The sequence below is a fragment of the Agelaius tricolor genome, unplaced genomic scaffold, assembly GCF_023055355.1.
Source record: "Agelaius tricolor isolate 1412-34295 unplaced genomic scaffold, bAgeTri1.0.p SCAF_26, whole genome shotgun sequence".
Taxonomy (NCBI): domain Eukaryota; kingdom Metazoa; phylum Chordata; class Aves; order Passeriformes; family Icteridae; genus Agelaius; species Agelaius tricolor.
Window position 1 is genome coordinate 929,753 of NW_027269286.1, and position 22,290 is coordinate 952,042.

General features: G+C 37.8%; 1 protein-coding gene across 4 annotated transcripts in view; it reads right to left on the bottom strand.

Moving 5' to 3' along the window:
- The window catches only part of DCLK1 (doublecortin like kinase 1), a 236,203-nt gene that overhangs the window by 68,966 nt on the left and 144,947 nt on the right, over window positions 1-22,290 (bottom strand). For 3 of the 4 annotated variants that reach the window (XM_071448337.1, XM_071448338.1, XM_071448340.1), the window contains exon 5: window positions 12,070-12,186. In XM_071448337.1, the coding sequence (XP_071304438.1) occupies window positions 12,070-12,186 (117 nt within the window). Of the gene's footprint in view, window positions 1-260; window positions 446-12,069; window positions 12,187-22,290 lie in introns of those variants that run through there. The other variant, XM_071448339.1, reaches the window with a different exon arrangement.

Here is a 22,290-nt window from a genome sequence, read left to right on the forward strand (position 1 = left end):
ATAAATTAACAAAACAATGCCAGCAGAGGACAGAATTCTACTACAAAGTAATCACACGAGAGGCTATCAATAATATTCACACTGACAGAAACACTACAAAGCGTGTATCACATATACATGTAAATACTCTTTAACAAGCAACTGTTCTATCAGAGTCTACATTTGTAAGTGCTAGGATAAAAAGAACAATCAGATTCCTAGATTCTGAATCTTAGGAGAATATCTACATACTAAGGATATCAACAAGGTATTTGACTTACCTTCTATGAGTTCTAACATGGACAAAATCTGACTGTTTAACCTGATAAGAGCAAGCAGCAAAATTCCTGCTCTGTACTAAGCCAAGCTGTAGCCAAACTGAGAAGCAATGGGATTAGTTAAGGATAGCTGGGGCTGCTCACAGAGTGAGCTGAATGCGATGCAGGATTCATAAGCAGAAGCCTTTTCTGCGTAAGGCTGACGTCTTCAGAGCAGCAGTGGGAGGTGCAGGTGCTGTCTTAGGGCTACATCAAAGGTGTCAATTAAGCATAATGCTGCTGCTTCACAACGCTGCTGAGCCACCGCAACCCCCACTCGCTTTCCATGGAGCCCCGAAAGCCTGAGCAATTTTATATGCTGTGCACTGAATCATAATGAGGTGCCTTTGGGGGCAATGTAGCAAGTGACTCATCCGAAAATCAAAATGACAATAACTCTTGTAAAAACTTGGCTGACTGGCAATCTAGCAAATGCTAATTCCTTTGGATAATACAGTAGGCATTTTTAAAAGATTCTTCTTACTTTTTGCATAATGCATTGTTCTTACTGGCTAATACTAGGCCCGCACATTACAATGAAGAAATATGTATACCTACCACACCACACACATCAATAAAACACATTATACTGCATGATAAAGGACCATCACTTAATAGTGTTTAGGTGCTATGAGTGATCCAATCTCAAGTGATCAATCACTTTGTGCAAGGCATTGTTTAGAGTACAGGTGCAATATATTTTCATAACTATAGAAACAACAAGATGCTGTAATTGGATTTAAATAGGCTGGTTTTATAGAAAAACATTCCACTCATCCAGGCTTCTAAGTATCTTTATACAGAGGACAATGATTTGCACATATCAGCACTCATTCAAATATTGTAGTAAGTGTAGGGAAACACACATGCTTGTGTATGTTCATACACTATTCAGCAAAACAGGCACAGATCTGTCCAACAGTGACTAAAATCAAGTTTTATTACTGATATCACTGAAATAATTTAGGAAAAGAGCAAGATGAGATGAATTAAAATCAGAATCTCAAACTTGTAAAGTTGTAAAATGTATCTTCTAAACACCTATGTCATAATTTGGAAACCAACAATAAACTCCTACTATTCACACAGAGCTAGTCCTCTAGACTGCTGAATAACAGGTCTAGTGCTCTGCCCTCTCTTTAAACCAAGAAGATACTCTTAGGTCTTATTATCATAACAAAATTGAAGATAACAGATACATTTCAATATACCTTGTAGCACTAGGCACTGGTTCCTGTTCTTAACAGATTGACTCCTTCCCCATAACTACCAACAATAGCTTTTTTTAGAATTACTATAGCAATGACTGTCCTGAAGACAAAAACTTGAGGCTACCAAGTGGAACCAGACAAACAGTAGCAACAGTGTATTTAACTGTCAACATATTTCTGTATTGATGTATATTATGTTAATGAGTATCTATTTAGGATGAGAAAACACAGTATTACCATAAATCCTAAAAATTTCTTACTTGTCACTATCAGAGTATCCAGAGTGTTTAAACTAAGTTTGAATGATCTCTTCAACCGTGCCTTTAAAAAGGAAAATTATGGTAGTTGTCTTATTTTGACCATGTAACATGTGAAATTGAGAGTGCAATTAATGAATTAAGGCCCTCAGCAGATTTAAGTGAAGTTTTCTCACCTCCTTACCCATATCCAAAATACAAAGGTGCCTGTACATAAAACATGTACCAGGATTTTTGAGAGCTCCCAAGGACTCCCTATAGAGAGCTGATAAGGAAACTCCAGAGATGGCAATTAGCTCTGGAGATGAGATTCCTTTTACCAATCTTCACGTACCTGTTGTATTGGCTTGTACATCTGAAGTAGTTTTCTAGACTTTATTTTAACCAAGTTGCTGTCCCAACAGAAGTTGTATCATCCTGAAGCTATCATCTAAACCTGACCTGATGAACAATCTACTAGGAGCCTCCATTGCAGTGTAAACTTCCAAAGCTACACAAGACGAATCCTTCCAGATGCTCTCCATACCTGGAGATATATACTGCTATTATTGTTACTATGTTATTCTTAGTACTGATACTATTAATATAATCCTTAAGACAGACATTGCAACAGGACAGAAATGGTAATTTCTGATATTTTCCCAGTACATTCCAGGGACCCTCCTTTTATAGCTTTTTGTTTATGGCTTCCTGCGCTTATGAGTCATTGGACTGAATTTGCAAATAGAGGTGATATTAGGTGCTGTGTAGCAGGAAGAGACTGCAGTGATTCTGACCCCCTTCCTGAACTCCATTTACAATCATTACACCACTCTTACATAAGCTGCTCATTACCAGAAAACATGTCAACAAATATGTGAATAAAAGCTATAAGATTTAATAATAACACTGCATTCCTGATCACTAAATTGCCCTAAAATCCATTTCTAGATGGAATGTATTTTTGTTGGAAACTGCATTTCTATCCAGTATCTGCTCTGCATTTCTCACTGACTGATACAGCATATGTTCCTAGAGGGAACCTTGATGTAGATAAAGACATAGGAAATTGGTAAATCACTGTTGTGATTGATCATTTTATTGAGTGAGGCAAGAGGCTTCTTGTCACTTTTATTCATAAAATGGCAAGGGTCATAGATTCAGCTTAACACAGCGCCCTCCCGTCACCTTGAGAAGAAGATTTATCAGTTCAAAATTTCACCAGTGAAATATGTATCAAAAAGCTGTAACAATACCAAAATTATTGTGGCTGCTCAGAGCAGATGTATGCAACTGCTTGGCTGTGAACTCCTTTCCTCACTGTCCTCTCTTGCTAAGAATGCGCAACAGAGCAAGAACCTGTATTTGTACTTGCTTTTCCAGCACCTGGCACACACATGAGGATGGAAAAACCCATAAAATAGAACACTAAAGCTGGATACCAGCATCTACTGAGATAAATGCAAAATAGCTTTTCATATGATAATATAAATAATAAATATGATAATATTTATGAATAATACTATGATAATAAACTAATGAAAATGCTGCAAGTAAAAAGTACTTTGATGGCATTCAAAAAAATAAACTTTGATAGGGCATATTTTCATTAAGTAATAGAAAAAAAAAGCAAGAAAAAATTAATTAAAGCATTGAGTGCCAGTCTGAGAAGCCACAAATACCACTGCAGTGTAGTAAAATCAGTCTTCTATAGAGTTGCCTGTGGATGTGCAAGCATATTGTACTTTATAAAACACATAGAGACAACTTGGTGTGTTTAAAAAAGTGGTTTGCCAAACACAAAAGTGTGTGTGAAGAAGAAAGAGGACACTAAAGGAAAAGAACAGTGCAGGTTTTTTTTGCAGCCACAACTTATGAATAGGAAAGTTCAGCGAAAAAATGATTTACACAAGTCACAACATGTGTAGGTCATATTCAGCAACTGTTAGGAGATAATGTGAGATTACTATTTGACCTTGCTGCAATTACTTCTGTAGTTTTTCACTGTCCTTTCCAAAACAAAATTTTTGTCTCGATAAGATTATGTAGTTAGAAGATAGTTATGAAATAAACCGTATCTTGCCTTTTTGTTCATTCTGCTTTTGTATTTTACTTTTGTACATCTTGTCATTTTTGTCTTAACAAGAAAAAAGACTGAGCGTGCACAGAGCACCACATTAGGCAAGTGCCCTCAGTATGACTCCCTAGTGAAGACAAGGCTTTAGAGGTTCTACCTTAGCATGCAGTTGGTTGAGAAAAAAAGCCCAGATACCAATACTGCATTCCTTTCAACTGGTGCTAAACTGTTCTTTTTATTTTCAATCTTTTGTAGAGTTTATGTCAAAAAGTTAAGCAGATAAAGGTAGAACATCCCTTTGCCACTGAAGACAAGGCCTGACAGACCTACACAGAACTTTCACCTGATCAACAGATTAACAGATCAGAAACGTCAGCAGAAAGGATCACCTACAGGTCATGTATACATTCCCCATCCCAGCAGGCACCAATATACCAGTCCTTGTTAGTCACTGGTACCCATGGTAGCCACACAGTCTAGCCCAAGCTGTGCAGAGCTCAGCAGGGCCTGTAAACCCCACACAGGCACTTCCACCTCAACCCAAAGTCACCCATGTCTGCACTAGCAAGCAGAGAAGTGCTGCAGACACACAGATATTGAAGGCATATCTTATATCTCAGAAGAAAGGGGACTGCCTAGAAAATGCAGTTCCCTGGTACCCACCAGTATTTGTTTTTATCTCTAGTCTCAGAAGCTGAGTGCTTCTTGGGGTTTTTTTCCTCCCCACTTCAGCTGATATCTATGAAACTGTCTGCTAATTTAATGTAGTACCTAATCAGGAGAACATCTATGTGCACATAAGATTTAATGAAAATCTGTCTTTTGGACTGTTTTGCCTAACTAGAAAGACTAGGATTCTCAAATCAGTCTGTTTGAACAGAGTACAATTTCTGAGCACGTTCCTTCATTTAGCATCTAACTTTTCATCCTTTAAGAGGGTTAAACTTCTCAACATAACGAAATCTACTTCTCTTACCAACCCTTGTTTTTGTTACTGGGTATATAATTATGAAAATTAAGTTTTCACTGATTACTATCAAAGACAAACATCATAAATAAAAAATTAAAAAGAAGCCAAGATCAAAGCAAAAATAATCTGGAAATCCCTGGGTCCGCAGGATGACTCCATCACTCCCATGGGTGTGTGCTCTTGGCTTTAGGAAAATTTTGCTTCAGCATATTTATTATAAAATCAGTCAGCTGAGTACCTGTAACAGTGTGAATAATGGCAGTATGGTACATCATGCTTTTTCCTTTGGGATACAAAAGACCTTCTGGAGTCAGGTGGTTGAAGGAGGGCTGCTTCTGGATAAGAGCCTAAGGCTGACCTACCAGACTAAATGAAAACATACCCTATTGCAGAGAAACACCTCTACTTCCTTTGCTTTTTTTTTTTTTTTTTTTAAACAAGCAGAGGAAAGCACAAGCATCTGACCTAGGGAAGGCTTTCATAAGATCCTATTTCCATATCCACTTTTTTCTTTAGGCAGCATCTACAGTTTTGATTAGGCTTTAATTTAATATGCAGTTTCACAATTTCTTTACCCAGGTACAATTTAAGAAAGAACCCTCACATAGTCTTTGGTAACATGACCTACTCCATCCATTCCTCACTACGTTCCCTTTGTCATTTGGAGTAGGTACATATCAAACCAGGTATTCTTGAAATAGTCACCTGTCACACTGAATAACCCAAACTCCTAAATAAATTTTTAAAACCAAACTTTAACACCTGAATTGATATTGTAAATAAGATTTCAAGCATTTGACATATTCTGAGTGATAACTTGAGGGAAACAGGAAGGGAGAAAAAGTGAGAAGGAAACAATTTTGAAGAAGGTGCTCAAACTGAAAAAAAAAAAAAAAAAGTAGCTACTTTTGTTGAGAGTAAGTCCTGAAAATTAGAACTGGAATTTCAGGAGGTAAACCAGAGTTCACCCAAATGCAGTATCTTTCTTTAATTTAATGGACCAAAGGTACAGTAATTCCAGTCATCTCATGCTGCTCTTGATTTGATTAAAAATAACGATGATGAAGACGTAAGTGTTGCTGCTTTCTTTGAATCTACTACCTCTTCACCCACACTGAAGCTGCCACCAATGGTGTTAAATGGCAGCTGGACAGAAGCCACCAGCTACTGAATAGCCATCAGACATTCATAATTTTTGGTCACCAGCAATGGGCTGATACCCAGTCTCACCAAAATTAAATGTCTCTTTTATTATGCCCTTTCCCAAATATTATTTGATGCCAACAAAACCACATCAAAGTGATTTACAGGCTTTAAGAATACATCAGAAAAATTAAATAGAGGTAGGATTATCTATTGCACCTGGAATCAGACATCAGCCTTCTGCCTACTCAGGAGGTCACACTATCTTTTCTCTGCTTCTCTTCTTTGCCTTGTTCCATGCTTCTCTTCTCTATTTAGACTGAAAACCTTTTGAAGCAGACAATACCTCAAATGGATTTGTAAAAAGCCAGAAAGCAAACCTCCTGCAGAGAGATTTCTGTCTGATGGTACTGTTTTGAAACACTGTCAGATGTAAATAACAAACTGAAGAAAACATAATGACTGAGAAGTCAGCCCTTACACAGATCTTCCTAGCTTACTTGTACTCTTGGAAGAAAACATTATTCTGTGTTTTTATATAAAAATAGGATGCATCTGTTCTCAGGAGCCAGGGAGCCTATCAGGAAAATATAAGTACATTAAACATATGCTCTGTTACAAAAAAAAAATAAAGTGAAAAAACAAGGATGGAAAAAAGGTGAACACCACCTATGTAAAGGCATACATGCCTTTGAAATATGCACAAAAATAGGTGTAAAGGCAGATGCAGTCCTTTTGCTCACTGCAGATTGCATAGCTCAAAAAACAACAGGGAGTGTGTGTTTCTCACAGACGGATACCTTTTATTGTGCCCTCAGCTAACCAGGGCACAGATTTGAACCTTTGTGGCCCTGATCACTTTTGTAGCCTCTGGTTTCATTAAGGGTCTTTCCCTGCAAACCTGCAGCCTGATTTCCCATCACAGATTCCCCACTTAGCCCTGTGCTGCCATTGCAGTGTGTTCTAGAACCTGTGAGATGGTGTTTTTCATCCTGTTATTTCCATGATGTTATTCCTATAGCCATGTATCTGCAAAGCCTGAAAGTGCTGTTATGGTAGGTTCTGTGTAGAACTTTCAGCCAAGGAGGCTGTCTTTAGGGGCAACAGAGGGCAAAAGGCACCTGCAAAGGGTGAAAGTCATCTAAGAGCATTGAAATTGTCATTAAGAGTCCTTTTTCTCCAGTAGCAGATGAGACAATGAGGGAAATGGTTCTCCAGGACAGTGGGTGATGGCTCCCCAGGGAGAGGGGACATTTAGGGTCCTTTGCCTGCTCCTCACAGAGTCAGCGGTCACTACAACAAGGTGAGACTGAAATGGAAAGCAAGGGCCTTCAAGCAGAATTTCCTCAAAAATAATTTAACATTACTGAGTTTATCTTCAAAGCACCGGTTTTGGTAAAATATTGTTGTTCCAGACTTATAGATGCAAAAACAAGAACCAGAAAAGCAACAAATGACCAATCCCTCCACATAAGTCCTTTGATTTCTGTAAGCAACTTCAGAAGCTATTGGGATGAATTTGGGAAACTTTATCACCCCAAACTACCATTTGCCCAGAAAAAGGAACTCATGGACTTCATCCAATTTATAAATTGCTAGTGCAAGCCAAAGTCTGGCTTAATTCATTGACCACCTGAAATTCTGTGTCAAAGAAGGGAAACAGTTGTTGAGGATGGCATTTAAGTGCCTAAACCAGAATAGATTGTCTACATGTCTTAGCCTTGTTTATACATTTATTTCTCTAATAATGGGAAAATGGCCCAACACCGTGCCTTCATTAACTCTAAAAATGATGAATCCAAATCAGCTATGCTGTTGAATACCTGCATTAAAGACTACACCATACTACAGATGCATACACAAAAGAATAAAAGTTAACTCAAGGATATCTCTTCATTCGACAATTTTACCAGTTTTAATATCTAACTTTGAGATTTGAATATTTTTTAACATAGTCTTTGTCTATGGAAGTTTCCTTTTTTGGCCCATGTAATTATCCACATGTATTTTCTTGATATGAACATTAATTTAAGTCTGAAGCAGAAATATGATCCTTTTGTGCAATTAGAATGTGCAGACTTCTCTTTTTCTTGATATGAACATTAATTTAAGTATGAAGCAGAAATATGATCCTTTTGTGCAATTAGAATGTGCAGACTTCTCAAAATGCAGCAAGAATCAAAAAGAAACAAAAGGAATTGAATTCTTTCTAATTAGCAACATGCTCTTTTCCATTCACCTCTCTCAGCTTTTTGTCAAGGGTACACTACCAAGTATGCTTTCTGTTTCCCTTTATCCCTACTTCTTCCAACTTTGTTCTGAGACAAAACCCTTCAGAAAATGATACACCTTTAACTTTTTGTAATATGTATGTATTGTCTTTGATCAGAACAAAGAATCTACTCTTCTTCTTATTTTCCCTGTTTATTGCTAATGAAAGAAAAATCCCTAAAAGTAGTTTGAAGTTTAACTGAAAGCAGTTTAAAAACATACAATAAAAATACATGTACATACACTTAGCAGTAAAAACATGACAACAAAAGCATAACTTCCAGCTATGCACAAGTCATTCAGGAGCTTCTCTAGTACTGAGATATTTAATGTAGACCTCATGGAAAAAATTATCAGCTCACATGTGTGCTAGACGGCAATTTCTCTCTTCTGCTTCTGTCACAGGTACACAGAATTCCAAGAAACAAGCAGCAATTTTATGCTTGCTGGGTGGCAGAAAAGTGAAATCTCTCCATTCTGTATTTCATGGGAGAATGCTGGGTTTTGTCTAAAACCATCTAAGAGTCATTGTCCTCTTTCTTTCTACTACTGTTTTTTTAAAATGCAATGTCTAATATAAAATAGCATTTTAAAATATCATTGACTGGTTTTAGCTCTGTGTGATTTAATAACAATTGTTGATAGCAAGTGCTTAGTACAATATTGTTTCCTTGTTTGAAAGTAATACTGATCTAAGTACTTGTGTATGTAAGGTTAGAAATTGGCTTATTGTACCATTCACAAAATTTGACCTACTTGAAAAAAGCAAACAGCAAAGATACAGCCAAATCAGAGCTGTTCCCCTCACTAAAAATAAATTCTATAGAAACACTTGCAATTGTTTATCCTTTTTAAGCTTAACAAATTTAAAATCAAATAGGACAGAACACAATAGAATAAAATAGAATAGTTCCATTGGAAGGTTCCTACAACAACCATCTAGTCCAACTGCCTGACCAACTCAGGGCTGATCAAAACTTCAGCATGTTCAGCTGAGAAGTGGAGCTTCACAATAGAGTGGCTTTGGTGAGCACCTGTCATCCAAGCAACCACACAGTATTTCTTGGTAAAGGAATGCTTCCTAGCTATAGAATCATTGAGTAGTTTAGACCAGAGAAGACCTTTAGGATCGTCAAATCCAACTGTTAATCCAGCACTGCCAAGTCTACCACTAAACCATGTCCCCCAGTGCCATGTCTACAAATCTTTTCAATATCTCCATGGATGCTTAATCAACCACTTCCCTGGGTAGCCTGCTCTAATGCTTGATAAAGCTCTCAAAAAGAAATGCTTCCCCAATGTCCAGTCTAAACCTTCCCTACAGCTTTGAACTATTCCAATGTGCCTTTTCACTGGATACGAGAAAGAAGAGCTCAGCACCTTCATCTCCACATCTCCTCCTCAGGAAGCTGTAGAAAGCAATCAAGTCATTCCTCAGCCCTTTTCTCACAACAAGACAAGCCCAAAGTCCTTAGCTGCTCCCTATAGGACATACCTTCCAGCCCTTTCATTAGTTTTGTTGTCCACTTCTGGACACCTTCCCATCATTCGTAAACTGTGGTGCCCACAACTGTACACAGTGCTCAAGGTGAGGCCACACCAACAATGAACACATCCTGATGATCCCCTCTTTCACCTGGCTGATGGTGCTGTGTTTGACACATCCTAGGTTGCAGTATGCTCTCCTGGTTACCAGGGCACATCCCTGACTTGTAACGAGCCAGCTGCCAACCAGCATTCCCAGATCCCTTCTGCACAGCTGCTCTCCAGCCACTCCTCTCCCAGCTTGCACTCGTGCCTGGCATTACTCCATCCCAGGTGCAGAATTTGGTATTTGTTCTTCCTAAACTCCATCCCATTAATCATTGCCCAATGCTCCAATCTACCTGGATCCCTTTGCAAAGCATCTTGTTCCTTCAGAGTCATCAGCACCTCCAAGTTTGTTATCATCCTCAAAAATTTTACTGGTGCTTTCACCTCCTCTATCCAGGACATTATTAAAAATATTGAACAAAACTGGTCCTAGACCTGAACCCTGAAGAAATGCCGCTGGTGACAAACTAACATGTGCCTACTTCCTATAAATATATTTTCACCTAAGAAATGCTTAAGATGGCTACATCTGTCATCAGCACAGCACCATCCAAAATAGTTTGCATTTTTAATATTTTCACTACACTGTTTCATTTCTTGCTATAAATGTAATGATATATTAATTATTGTTGTTGTATAGTAAAAACATTTCCATTTTTCTACAGGCTGTAAAATAATCTCTTGATCTTTTGAAGTATGTAATATGTTCTGCTCAGACATTTACAGAAGTGGACTGCAAGAAGCTAAGATTTCCTCACCTACTCTTCCCCGGCACCTTTAAGTAAAAACAGTACTATTTCTTTCAGGACCAAAACTAACATGGTATCAGATATTCAACACAGAAAAAATGTTGTTAGTCCCATAGAAATCCCATAGATTTGGTATTATTCACTTATTTCACATAGAAATGAGCATACACAGTTCAATGTTCATTACCTCTACTCACAAATTCATTAGGAAAAAAACATCAGAGTCTGTATCCTTCACACACCAAACAGGACCTCCCTTAAAGTTAAATTTAACTCTGTTCCACCTAGCTACAAAGAAAGTAACTTAACATTTTTATGAAAGAGCTACTCTGGACTTGTTCCTCACAACTGATATTTTATCTCAATACCTCTATTCAGGTTTGTGTATCTCAGCTGTTCTCTAGGATGTGTAGGAGGCAAGTTATCTCCCAGCCCTGCTACCTACATCTACACCTCTGTCCCTCATTGTGTTTCTCCCACTTTCCTCCTTCCCAGAGCAAGATCTTTTTTTCTCATCTTTGTCTTTCTGTAAAAGAAAAAAAAAAGTTCCAGTTGGTCTATCTCTACCCTCTTTGAAACCAGCACTGGGCCCTTCTGATCACCACTTCCCCACGGAGACCTTATGGTGCTGGATGCAGGTTTCAGGATGCCATTTGCTTTCCTCTTGGCAGAAGACTGAGGCAAAAAGGGAGGTGGCTTCCAGACTGCTCTAATGTTTGCTTCTTGCAATGCTGCAAATGCTTGAATGGGTCTACTCAAATGGCTCACACCAAGGATTATTCGTACCTTCAGGCACCAGTACTGGCAATCTAATGCACTTTTTTGTTTATTTATTTTTTCTGCTTGGGAAAAACTGCAGGGGTGAACTACTCATCAGCTATCTAGTGGGAGCTACTGCAAAGGCAGCCAAAGCAAGGCCCTTCAGACAGAACTTTCGAAAGCTTTTTGCTGTGTCTGCTCCAGCCTGTATCGCTGGTTTGTTAGGTCAATTCTGACATTTCTTCCTCAGCTATCTTGCACCTCACATTCACATCTGTAACTGCATTCTTTCTCTGCCCTGCTCTTGTTTTCTCAATATCCTCATGACCTTTAATAAATCCTTTCCTCACTCCCTCAGAAACAAAATTAAAAAAGATTGTAAAATTACCCTTTCAGCAACACAGATCTTATGCTGCATAACTTGGGCTACTTTCTGGATTGTTCTCATTCAGTTCCTAGTACAAAGACTGCCATACATCTTTTTTCCTCCGTGTTTAGGTATTGGAAGCAAAAACATGCATGAAAAAATAAAGTGAATTGAACCACTGTAATGCCAGAGTATGATTTATAAGATGCTGAAGCCTCATTTTGTATTGGGAAGACACTTGACCTCAGATGTCACTGAGAAAACACACGAATTTTCAGTATCAACTATTTTATACATTCCATGTTTTTCCTCAGAAATGCGGAATTTTAAGTGCATTGCCCACTCTATTGGAACAGAATGGTTGCTGCTGCTAAGAAAGACTGTTTGCTTGCTTTACCTGAGCTAGTAGAAGCAGGAGACTTGCTGCGTCGGGATGGGCCTGGGCTCTTGGTGGTGCTCCTACGTGAACTCGAAGCTATTTTAGTATAGGAAGTGGATTTCACCACCCGACATTCTAGAAGACAAAGAAACAGCATAAGTTAGCAATTAAGAAAGCCAGCAAGATTCTGTAACAGAAAGAGCATTGAGAAGTGAAAACATTTAGCCCACGCTTGTTTTCATTCACCTTGAGGAGTTTTATGAGAAAGTATAAAATCTGTATAAATGGCTCCATTAAAATCCAAGTACAGTACGTACCATATCCCAGACAAAGAACTGCTGCAGTATTCCAGACTTTTAAATTCCATGGTTACTGCAGGTACTTAGGACAGCTTAATTTAACTGTACTGAGACTACTCATAAAATTTATTTGCTTTAGAAGATTTAAGTATAAGTAATGTAGCCATTTTTTGTAAACAATCCAGATGCAATGTAAGCATTTTTGTCAGCCGAGGCAGTCTCCTCTAGAAAAACTGGAAGTCTTCTTTTCTGTATCAATATGTTACAACTGAACATGATGACGCAATTGTCTTCCACTGATGAAAGGTTTGAAGAAAATAAAGCAGGTTTGTTGCTCCTGCTTAATCCTCTGGTGAGCAATAGCCCACATTGTGTAGCACACACAATTCATCACAGGTGAGGGAAACAGCACTACTCGCTCATAAGAGACATCAGTAAAATCAATGAAGAGGCGAAATTACCCTCCCACTCGAGAACACTACAAGATGTTCAGGTTAGAGTTTATGTACACCCACACAGATCTGTAGGCATCCTTGCATTATGACTGCAAAAGGGTTCTTGGCCTGGGGATGAAAGAACTTATTGTGCATAGCACTGATGTCTTGCACTCCTAATGGATACTAGATTAATCATCAGACATATTACACAGTTGGGAAAAAAAGATCCACTTCTTAGTCAGTACACAATTAAAACTCTGCAGCAATGTTTACACTGTCTTCACCTGACAATGCCAGTACACTTCACTTGTTTAAAAACACATCAGTAAACATTTAGTTCTGTACCAGACCTGTTTCCTATTTTATTCCCATGGTTAAGGTTCCTCAACAAAGGTTAAGAGAAATAAACAAGAGCTTTTTCTTCCTAGTCAGAAAATACTGTGTAGAAGCCTGCACATTATTTAGTCTTCACAGATCAGTGGAGCCTGTAACATAGTTTAGACAGATTAGAGAACAAAGAAATAAAATTGAGCATAACTAATTAACTTAAACATATACACCCGAGAATGATGTAATGAAATTTATTTCTCTTGGCTGCCCTAACTGTTTGTCTTTCATCAAGCTGTTCAAGGAAATAGAAGCAAGAACTGATGCGTTACTGAGTGAAACATCCAGCACAGGTGAGAGCTGAGAGGACCAGAGAAATGCCTTGATCTTCCCAAAGAAGCTTTTCTTACCAAACTCTCCACATTCCTAATGCCCAATAGTAGCTAATTTCTTTCTCTTGACATTTTTTTGTGATTCATTGATGACTTCTCTTGTTTTATACCTAACAGTGGAAATGGAGAAAAACATTTACTCTGTGAGGAAATTATCTACTGAAAACAGGTGGAATCAGATGAAAGCTTTCAATTAGGTGCCATTAGGTAACTACAGCAGGAATCTTACATTGATTTATTGGCATAAACAGCTGCTCCAGAAATTATATACAATGCAAATGTAAGCAGGTTCTTTATCTGCCTGTAAACAAAAATGCAAAATTTTCAAACATCTAACAGCCTGTTAAAACTGTCATGTAATCCTAGTGTGGGCCTCATCCACAGGAAACAGTCAGGAAGGGGAACTGCATATTCCAATGGTCAACAAACAACAATAAATAAGTAAATAAAGCAGAATGCTCCAACCAAGTGAAACCCATTAGAATATATCATTTGCTTTGTTGAAGAACTTAAGAGTCTATGAAGAAAACAGCTACTTTATGTAATATATAAAAAGCTTTCCTCTTTCCAGCATGTAAAGAAAACAATTATCTACATACCTCTCCCACAATTCATACTAAAGCTTAACTCTTATTTTACTACAAGTATTAATACTCATTCAGGTTCTCTCAATACCTTTAAAACACCCAGTCTTAAATATGTTGTCACAGAGGCATTATCACCATATCTAATTGGGTCAGACTTGGCCAGCAATGGGTCTGTCCTGGAGCCAGCTGGCATTGGCTCTGCCAGACATGGGGGAAGCTGCTGGTAACTCCTCAAAGAAGCCTCCCCTTTAGCCACTCCCACCTCCAAAATGTGGCCATGCAAACACAGTTCATTTGCAAATCATCCTGAGGGGCACTTACAGACCCTGACCTGTGAGTAACCCCACACAAATGGCATACTGCCCTAAGAGGAAGTCACCTCTTGCAGATAAACAACCTCTCTCCACAGGAAACACAAATGACCATATGATAATCCAAGAAATGTACAAGCATCACAGGATCATAGGATAATCCAGTTAAAACATGAGAAATTCCTAGTCCAGTTTCCTGCTCAAAGCTTGAAGTAGCTTTATATTCATAGTCCTGGATGACTTGGGGGACACTTCAACCCACTTGGGACATACACAGTGTAGGAGGATCTTGGAGAACATCGGTGTCAACTTCCCATTCCAAGTGACAGAGGAAAAACAGTAAGAAGAGATGCTCTGCTCACTCTCAGAAAAAAAGGGAAGACTCTGGGACTGTGCAGGCAGAAGGCAGCCTTAGCTGCAGTGACCAGGATAGGAGAGTTCAGTATTGTGAAGGGATTGGAGGGCAAAATGCAAGATCACAGTTCTGGACTTCAGATAAGCAGACTTGGGACTCTTCACATATCTGCTTGGAAGAGTCCCATTGGATAAAACCCTGGAAAGAAGAGGGACCCAAGAAAGCTGAGGAATATTAAAGGATCGCCTTCAAGTTCCACAACAGTCCATCTCAACAAGCAGGAAGATGTTAAAAAATGCCAGGAGGTCTGCATGGATGAACATGTTGCTGTTGACCAAATTAAAACATAAAAAAGAAGCATAAAATAGGTGGAAGCAGGGACAGGTAACCTGGAAGGTATATAGTCCAAGTCCCAGCATGCAGACACAGTTAGGAAAGCTGAAACCCAATTAGAATTTAATCTGATGAGAGACATCAAGAGCAATAAAAAGTGTTTCTTTACACGCAGAGGGAACAAAAGGAAGGCTACAGAAAATGCACACCCATGAAACGGAGCCCCAGTGTATGAGATAGGGCACCAATGACACAGAATGTGGAAAAAGCTAAAGTATTGAATGGCTTCTTTGCCTGTCTTCACTATCAAGCCAAACCTTCAGGAATCCCAGGTCCTAGAAGCAGTGTGAAAGTCTGGAGAAAGGAAAACCTATCCTGGGTAGAAGAAGATCAGATTAGAGAATACTTAAGCAAAACTGACACATGTAGGTCCATGGGACCTGACAGGATGCACCCTGCAGGTGCTGATGGAGTTGGATGATGTCATTGTGAAGCCACTCAATAGTCTTTGAATGCTAGTGATGATTGGGATAGCCATTTGAAGACCCAGCAAATCTCACTCCTATCTTCAAGAATACCCAGGGAACTACAGAAATCAGCCTCACATCAGTCCCTGGGAAAGAGATAGATAAATGAATCATGAAAATAATTTCAAGGCACATTAAGGACAAGAAAACCATCAAAAGCAATCATCATGGATTCACTAACAGGAAGCCATGCTCAACCAATTTGATACCTCTGCAATGAAATGACCAGCTTGGCAGATGCAGGGATAGCAGTGGATATTGTCTACCAGGACTCCAGTGAGGCTGTTATCTCAGACATTTTTCTTTATATCCAGTCTAAAACTTTTGTTTCAATTCATATTTATCACCACTCACCCTCTTACCAAGCATCACTGTGAAGAGCCTGACTCCACTACCTTGATGGAGAAGAGATGCTGCCCCACTGACATTGGAGGATATTGGCAGGTACCCCTGAAGCAATTTCCTTTTTCACACTGAAAAACCTCAGCTCCCTCAGCCTCTCCTCACACAGCAAGACCTCCAGCTACCCCAAAATGATGGTCTTTCTCTAATTGCCTCCAGTTTAATGATATCTCCTTTAAACTGGGGAGCTTTAAGCTAGACACAGCATTCCAGGTGCAGCATCACATGCTAGGCAGAGTCAGTTCCCTGTCTCTATTGAGTCCCATTTAATCTATGTCACAGAAATACCATCTTTTTTTTTTCCTATTTTTCTATTTGTTTAAACCCTTTTGAGCTCAATTATCAACTTCTTTGGCACAATTTTCTTGTTCGTCTCAAAAATAATTCACAGGTTGTGAAACTTTAAAAGGTCACAGTTCAAATGAGCATATATTCTCTTTAAGGTAAACTTGTCAAGTGCCATCTTTTCTATGGGTTTATGAGTTTATTCTTAAAGGACATGAGCTATGGTATGGCCTGAGGAGAGCCATGCAGGAAAGCCTTCAGTACTGCACACAGCAGGCTCAAGAAACACATGCATTCAAAGACTAGGTCAAGACTAGTTCCAGAGTCTAAAAAGATTTCCAGTCATTGGCAGAGTGTAACCAGGCTGCTTGTTTTAAATAGGTCTCAGCTCCCAGGAACCATTTATGCATGCAATTCTGTTGTCACATTTACTTTGTAAAGTAAAATTTTACTGCAGGCAAAGATCCCACTCAGTAACCACACAACCACTGCTTGTTCCTCTAAGACATTACCATAATTTGCCTGTTGCTGTAGGAAAGCTCTGTGTGTATAGAGAAAACAAAACAAAAATGCATGTTTTCTTGAAACTTTGTTTTCTACACAGAATCTAAACTGGTGAGCAAATTAATACATACCTTCTCCTCATCAACAGTATTTGGATTACTTTGCAAGTAATGAAACAGAAGAGTGTTTTTCCCCCAATTTTCTTTTGATGCCAAAACTATATCAGAAATAGATCTGAACTCCTGACAGAAGAGACAACTGCCTTTCTCACTCATGTAGGCATGGCATTCCCAGCCAAGAAGAAACATGAAGTGTTTCTATATTATGTTCAGTAAGGAAAGAAATGTTTCATGAAACCCCAGTCCTTCCTCTCACCATTGACTGACTGAGATTAAAGGAACAAAATGATGACACCCATGGTAATGCAAGACAAAAGAAGGTCAACTTTACAGTTTGAACTTTACAGACTTTATTGTTTTACAACTCAAAATATTATATAAATAAGAATGCTTTTCCAGTGAAAACATCTTGCAATAAGATGTTCTATTGTATAACTACATACAAAGCTATAAAGTAGGAGAGAGAAGTACAGACTAACAGCAGCAAGGCTAAAAATGTAACACTGCAGTCCCTTTATTGTATGGAATATTACCACAGAGTTCTGAGGCCTTTCTTGCACATTAACAATAGGGCTGAGGCAAAAAAAAAGAGAAAATACCCCAAGGCTACAATCTGACATAATTAAGACTGTAGGGACAAGATAAGAAAAATAGAGTTACTGTGATTGTACAGTGGTGTCAATCAGCAGTAGGAACTGTCAGAATCAGGGTGGAAGCCCAGCATACATACTTGTGAGCTCTTGACTCTTCCTGCTGCAAAATGGACAAAATGAGGTAAGCATAAAGTAAATAAAGGATGCTAACACATGGAATCACAATGCCTGCAGTCTCCAGCCCCATGGTGTTTCATTTCCAAAATGTTACATTAGCTTCTACGCTCATTAGATTTTACAATGGCAAAAAAGCAGCAGAGAGTAACTAATCTGCAATAAATGTGTCATAAAATGAAAAAGCTTAATGTGCTTCTAGAGAAGACTGTGAAAAGTTATTTAAATTACCAGGAGATCAAAAAGGCTTACTTGTCAGCAACTCAGAAGTTGACTGTATGGCCTTCATGAGTTCTTTCTGGGCAAAAATATCACTCTCTGCTGTGTTTTGCTTTTCTTTGAGGTCTGTGTGTTGGGAATAGATTTTATATTTTCAGTATCCCTGCCAATCTGTTTCTCTAAGACGAGAACATTTAACTTGGTTTCGGCAACAGCTGTATCCTGCAGATAAGCAAGGGGGGAGGATCAGGGATGTCTGTGGTTGTTGGTAAGCCACTTTGCTGTAAGCCCCAGGCTGCTGCCTTTTACCACTGCTTAAAGACATTAGCGTCACCAGCAATGTCCTCAGGCCAATCAATGGATCATTACCCCAAATGCAGTACCAATTTTAGTTTTTAATGTTAATGGTAATTTGTCCCATGCTGCTAATTCTTAATGCAGCTAATAAGATTTTACTTTTCAGCTGTATTCATGCCTTCAATTAATGCCAGTAATCTTCTGTTTGCAGAACTAAGTTTCACTCTCTTCAGCAAGAGCCTCTTGTCTAGTGGCATTGATACACACTGCAATTCACCCTACCCAACTGATCAATCACTGGCAGCTATGACTTGCAATTACAACATGTTCAAAAGGGTAACTATCATGCAGTTTCCAAAAATGAAAGGGATATAGAGTGTTTCACAGAGGTTTAAGTAATTTCCAAGCTTCTATCGTCATGGTTGTGCCTGCTTCAATTTTTTTCCTGCATGTCTTCCTGTTCAATGTGTTCCTGAACACATTGCAGATGCGGGTGGACAGCGATGTATGCGTAGAATGCAAAATCCTTAAGTTTGATCCCATGCTCTAAGCTCTATGTCACTGTAAATGCATAGGGTTTTGAGACATTGGATCTTCTGATTTGATTTCTTACCAGTAATTGGTCTTCCACACATAATAAAGATTAGGAATTCTATTTTACTGTGTGCCAAATGCTTGTGGAAGCAATTACCTAAATCTCCTTTTTTTTTTTTCTGCAAAGAAATATTCTTTGATTGGGGTATAAAATACAGAAACAGCTAGATTTTCTTTCATGTGAAAAATCATTCTCCAATTTTGAAACTGGGGTAAGTATATACAATAAAGTACAAACTATTAAAGCTATCTATGACTTATTACACATCAAGAAAATAGAGAATCTTGAAAGATCTCAGGAACACAAATCGCTTAACCATAGCTAAGAATGTTTTCAGATGTATGCACTACTCCTCATTTAGACATAAGAAATGTATTATCACTACTAATATTATTATAACTACATAATATATGATATTATCACTAACATTTCATTCTACTCTAATGTATAATCGTCAGATTCTGAATTCAAATGTTTCTAAATTCACCAAAGACTAAATATTTACCAGAAGAGGTAAACAGATTTACATATAAATCAAAATGTTTCTTCAAGTATTTACAATTCTTTTTCCAAACATGTTCCTGTCTTAAGGACACTGTTGGGAGCATAGAACTCATCTAATGCTAGATAAAAATATGATTAATTATGAACTATTCACCCCACAGTCCTTCTACAGTCAATGGAACATTTTTCAGTGTTCATTTCTATGACCTATCTTAGGAACCTGTAAGTTAGAAAGGATGAATCTTATGAATTATCAGAAAGGATGAATCTTATGAATTATCAGATACTCATAAATTATCAGATACAAATTCTAGGTTTTCATTTTTGGTGAAAATACCCTAATTAGAAGCAGTATCTCTGGACTAGTAAGAAAGACCTACAGGCTTTTTTACTTAATACAAACAATAACACAAGATTTTGCTGTATTTTGTAACTACTGTGTATGAGTAGATTTTATCTCCCCACCTTCTCCAAGTCCTAACCTTTTTGTCAGATTCATCTCACACAAAGCTCCACATTAATATTTTGTCTACAAAAACAATATTATGTTAAATATTGCTTTACATCAGAAAAGAAATCTGCTATCATGAAAGATTCCAATCCATAGCAGTGGAAAAAAAAGGACTGAAAAAACATTTTTCATCACTGCAACAGCTTTTCTGATGAGGCACAATATCTAATTATTTTCAAGCTCTGCATTTTTAGGCAGAAAAAAACTAAAAGACTTCTTAAAAAACCTGCTTGTCTAAGTGAATCTGAAACACTTCTGACTGAATTAATGTGAATGAACTTGCATAAAATATTAATTTAAAATATTAAAATATTAATTTCTGAATTATAAGATTAATTTCTGAAATTAAAACTGGACTATCAGAAACTGTTTTCTCATACCTGAAGACTGAGTTGAAATAAGAGTTTTGTCATTAGCTAAAACATACCCCTAGCACATGTTCTCTTTGACATGTCTTGCATGTCTTGACACATACTCTGTTTCACTCCCAGAAATTTTAATTATCACTGTTTGCTCAATATTCTTCAGCCAATATTTTCCAATGCTGATACAAATGTTCATTAGTTTGCCCTTGTGTTCAGCACCCTTTCCCTACACCTCTGCAGATGTACCATTCTAGCTGCAGTGACCAAAATTTCACAAATATCACTACTTTTAACTGGAAATGTTTAAGATGGCACAACTAATTACAACTGCAACCACCTGCGCTATTTTTATTTATGGCCACAGCATTATTCTTCATGGAACAAAGAAATGTGGCATGCCTTTGCTTATGGCTTTCCTTTTTTTCTGTGACAAAAGCTTGTTTACTGGACATATAGTATATCAACAGATATCTCAAAAATCACTGCTGAAGCCACAGGAAAAATTCAACACTGAAGTGCCTTACTTTATCTGCACAGTTTGGATGGCAATTTTCTTGGCATTGTTTTATTCATTCAACTGGAGATGAAATGAGAGAATGGTACAAATTAATTAGTTGCCAACTATTCTGTTCATCAAAATTCTTGCTTTTCTGTTCAGCACAAAGAGCTAATATTTGTCCTATTACCCATTAAAATAATTTTCTTCTTTGAGAATAACCAGACCTCCTATCCAATCCATATGATAAATATTAACAGCATCCTAAGCACCAAGTACACAGGCATTCTATCATATATTTTTTCAATTACTGTCTAAGAGAAGTGTCAGTGCTGCAGTCCAACAAATTCTGGTGTTCTAGTATTACTACTTGCTGTCTGAGGAGTATAAATTGTTTTCAGTTGTTCACTATTTCAAATTACTCTTTTGGAAGTTTAGAAGCTCAAGCCATTTCCCAGTTACAAATATAAACTCTCATTTGCAGAACATCATCTTCACGTGGAAAATATCAGTTAAAGGTATTACTGAGAAACATCCATTCAAAACAGTTAACTTTTAATACATTTTAGCAAGGTCTCCTGAACAGTTAACAGTTAACTTTTAATACATTTTAGCAAGGTGTCCTGAAGATTTTTCTGTGTAACTTATTTGAGGTGAGCAACAAAATATGTATTTAAACTGCCCTACTTCTGCTTTGAGGTTTTTTTCAATTAAATCTGCCTACTTATTAGTCTAACAATTTTATTGCAAAGTATTAAGTTTTAAAAGCCTTTTTTTTTTCTTCAAAGAAATGAATTAGACTATAGTGGGATAATGATTACAGTCATAACAGTTAAACACAAATCAAATTCCCTTAGCTTACACAGCTAATTAGTTAGATTAGCAAAGAGTCTTGCACAAAACCAGGGATATACAAATATAAAATATCCATTAAATAACAGATGAATATGAGACACCAATTGTTGTGGGGGGTTTTCTTATTTAAATGATCATTAAAAAGATTAACTGCAACCAGGCAGACAATGTAACTTTAACAACAGTGAGACCAGAAGACAAGATACACTAAGAAGAGAACAAGTCAAAGAGAGTTTTTAGATAACATTTTCAAATTAGAGAGATGTGAAGAATATTTAGAGACACATCTAAAATGAACTCCAAGCTATCAGACACTATTTTATGAGAATTTTGAAGGACAGATAAAGATCCAAGAGAGAAAGCAAGTGCCTTTCTTTAAAGCTGTGACACAATAGTGAACTGGGAGTTGCAGAGGACACCCTTATTTGAGATTATTGAGAAAAGTTATCCAAAGGGAGAGTATAAAGAAGACAGATCAAGCTCCTTTCCTTTTGGTTGTGACAAGACAAGAAGTAATGGGCACCAACTGAAACACAGGAGATTCCCTCTGAGTAGCAGAAAGCATCTTTTCACTTTGAAGGGAGCAAGCACTGGCATGGGTTTCCCAGAGAGATGGTGGAGTCTCCAGCCTTGGGGATATTCAAAAGCCATCTAGACATGATCCTGGGCACCCAGCACCAGATGACCTTTAGAGGTCCCTTTCAAGCTCAGCCCTTCTCTGGGACTTCCCTTCCAAGACAATACAAAGCAAT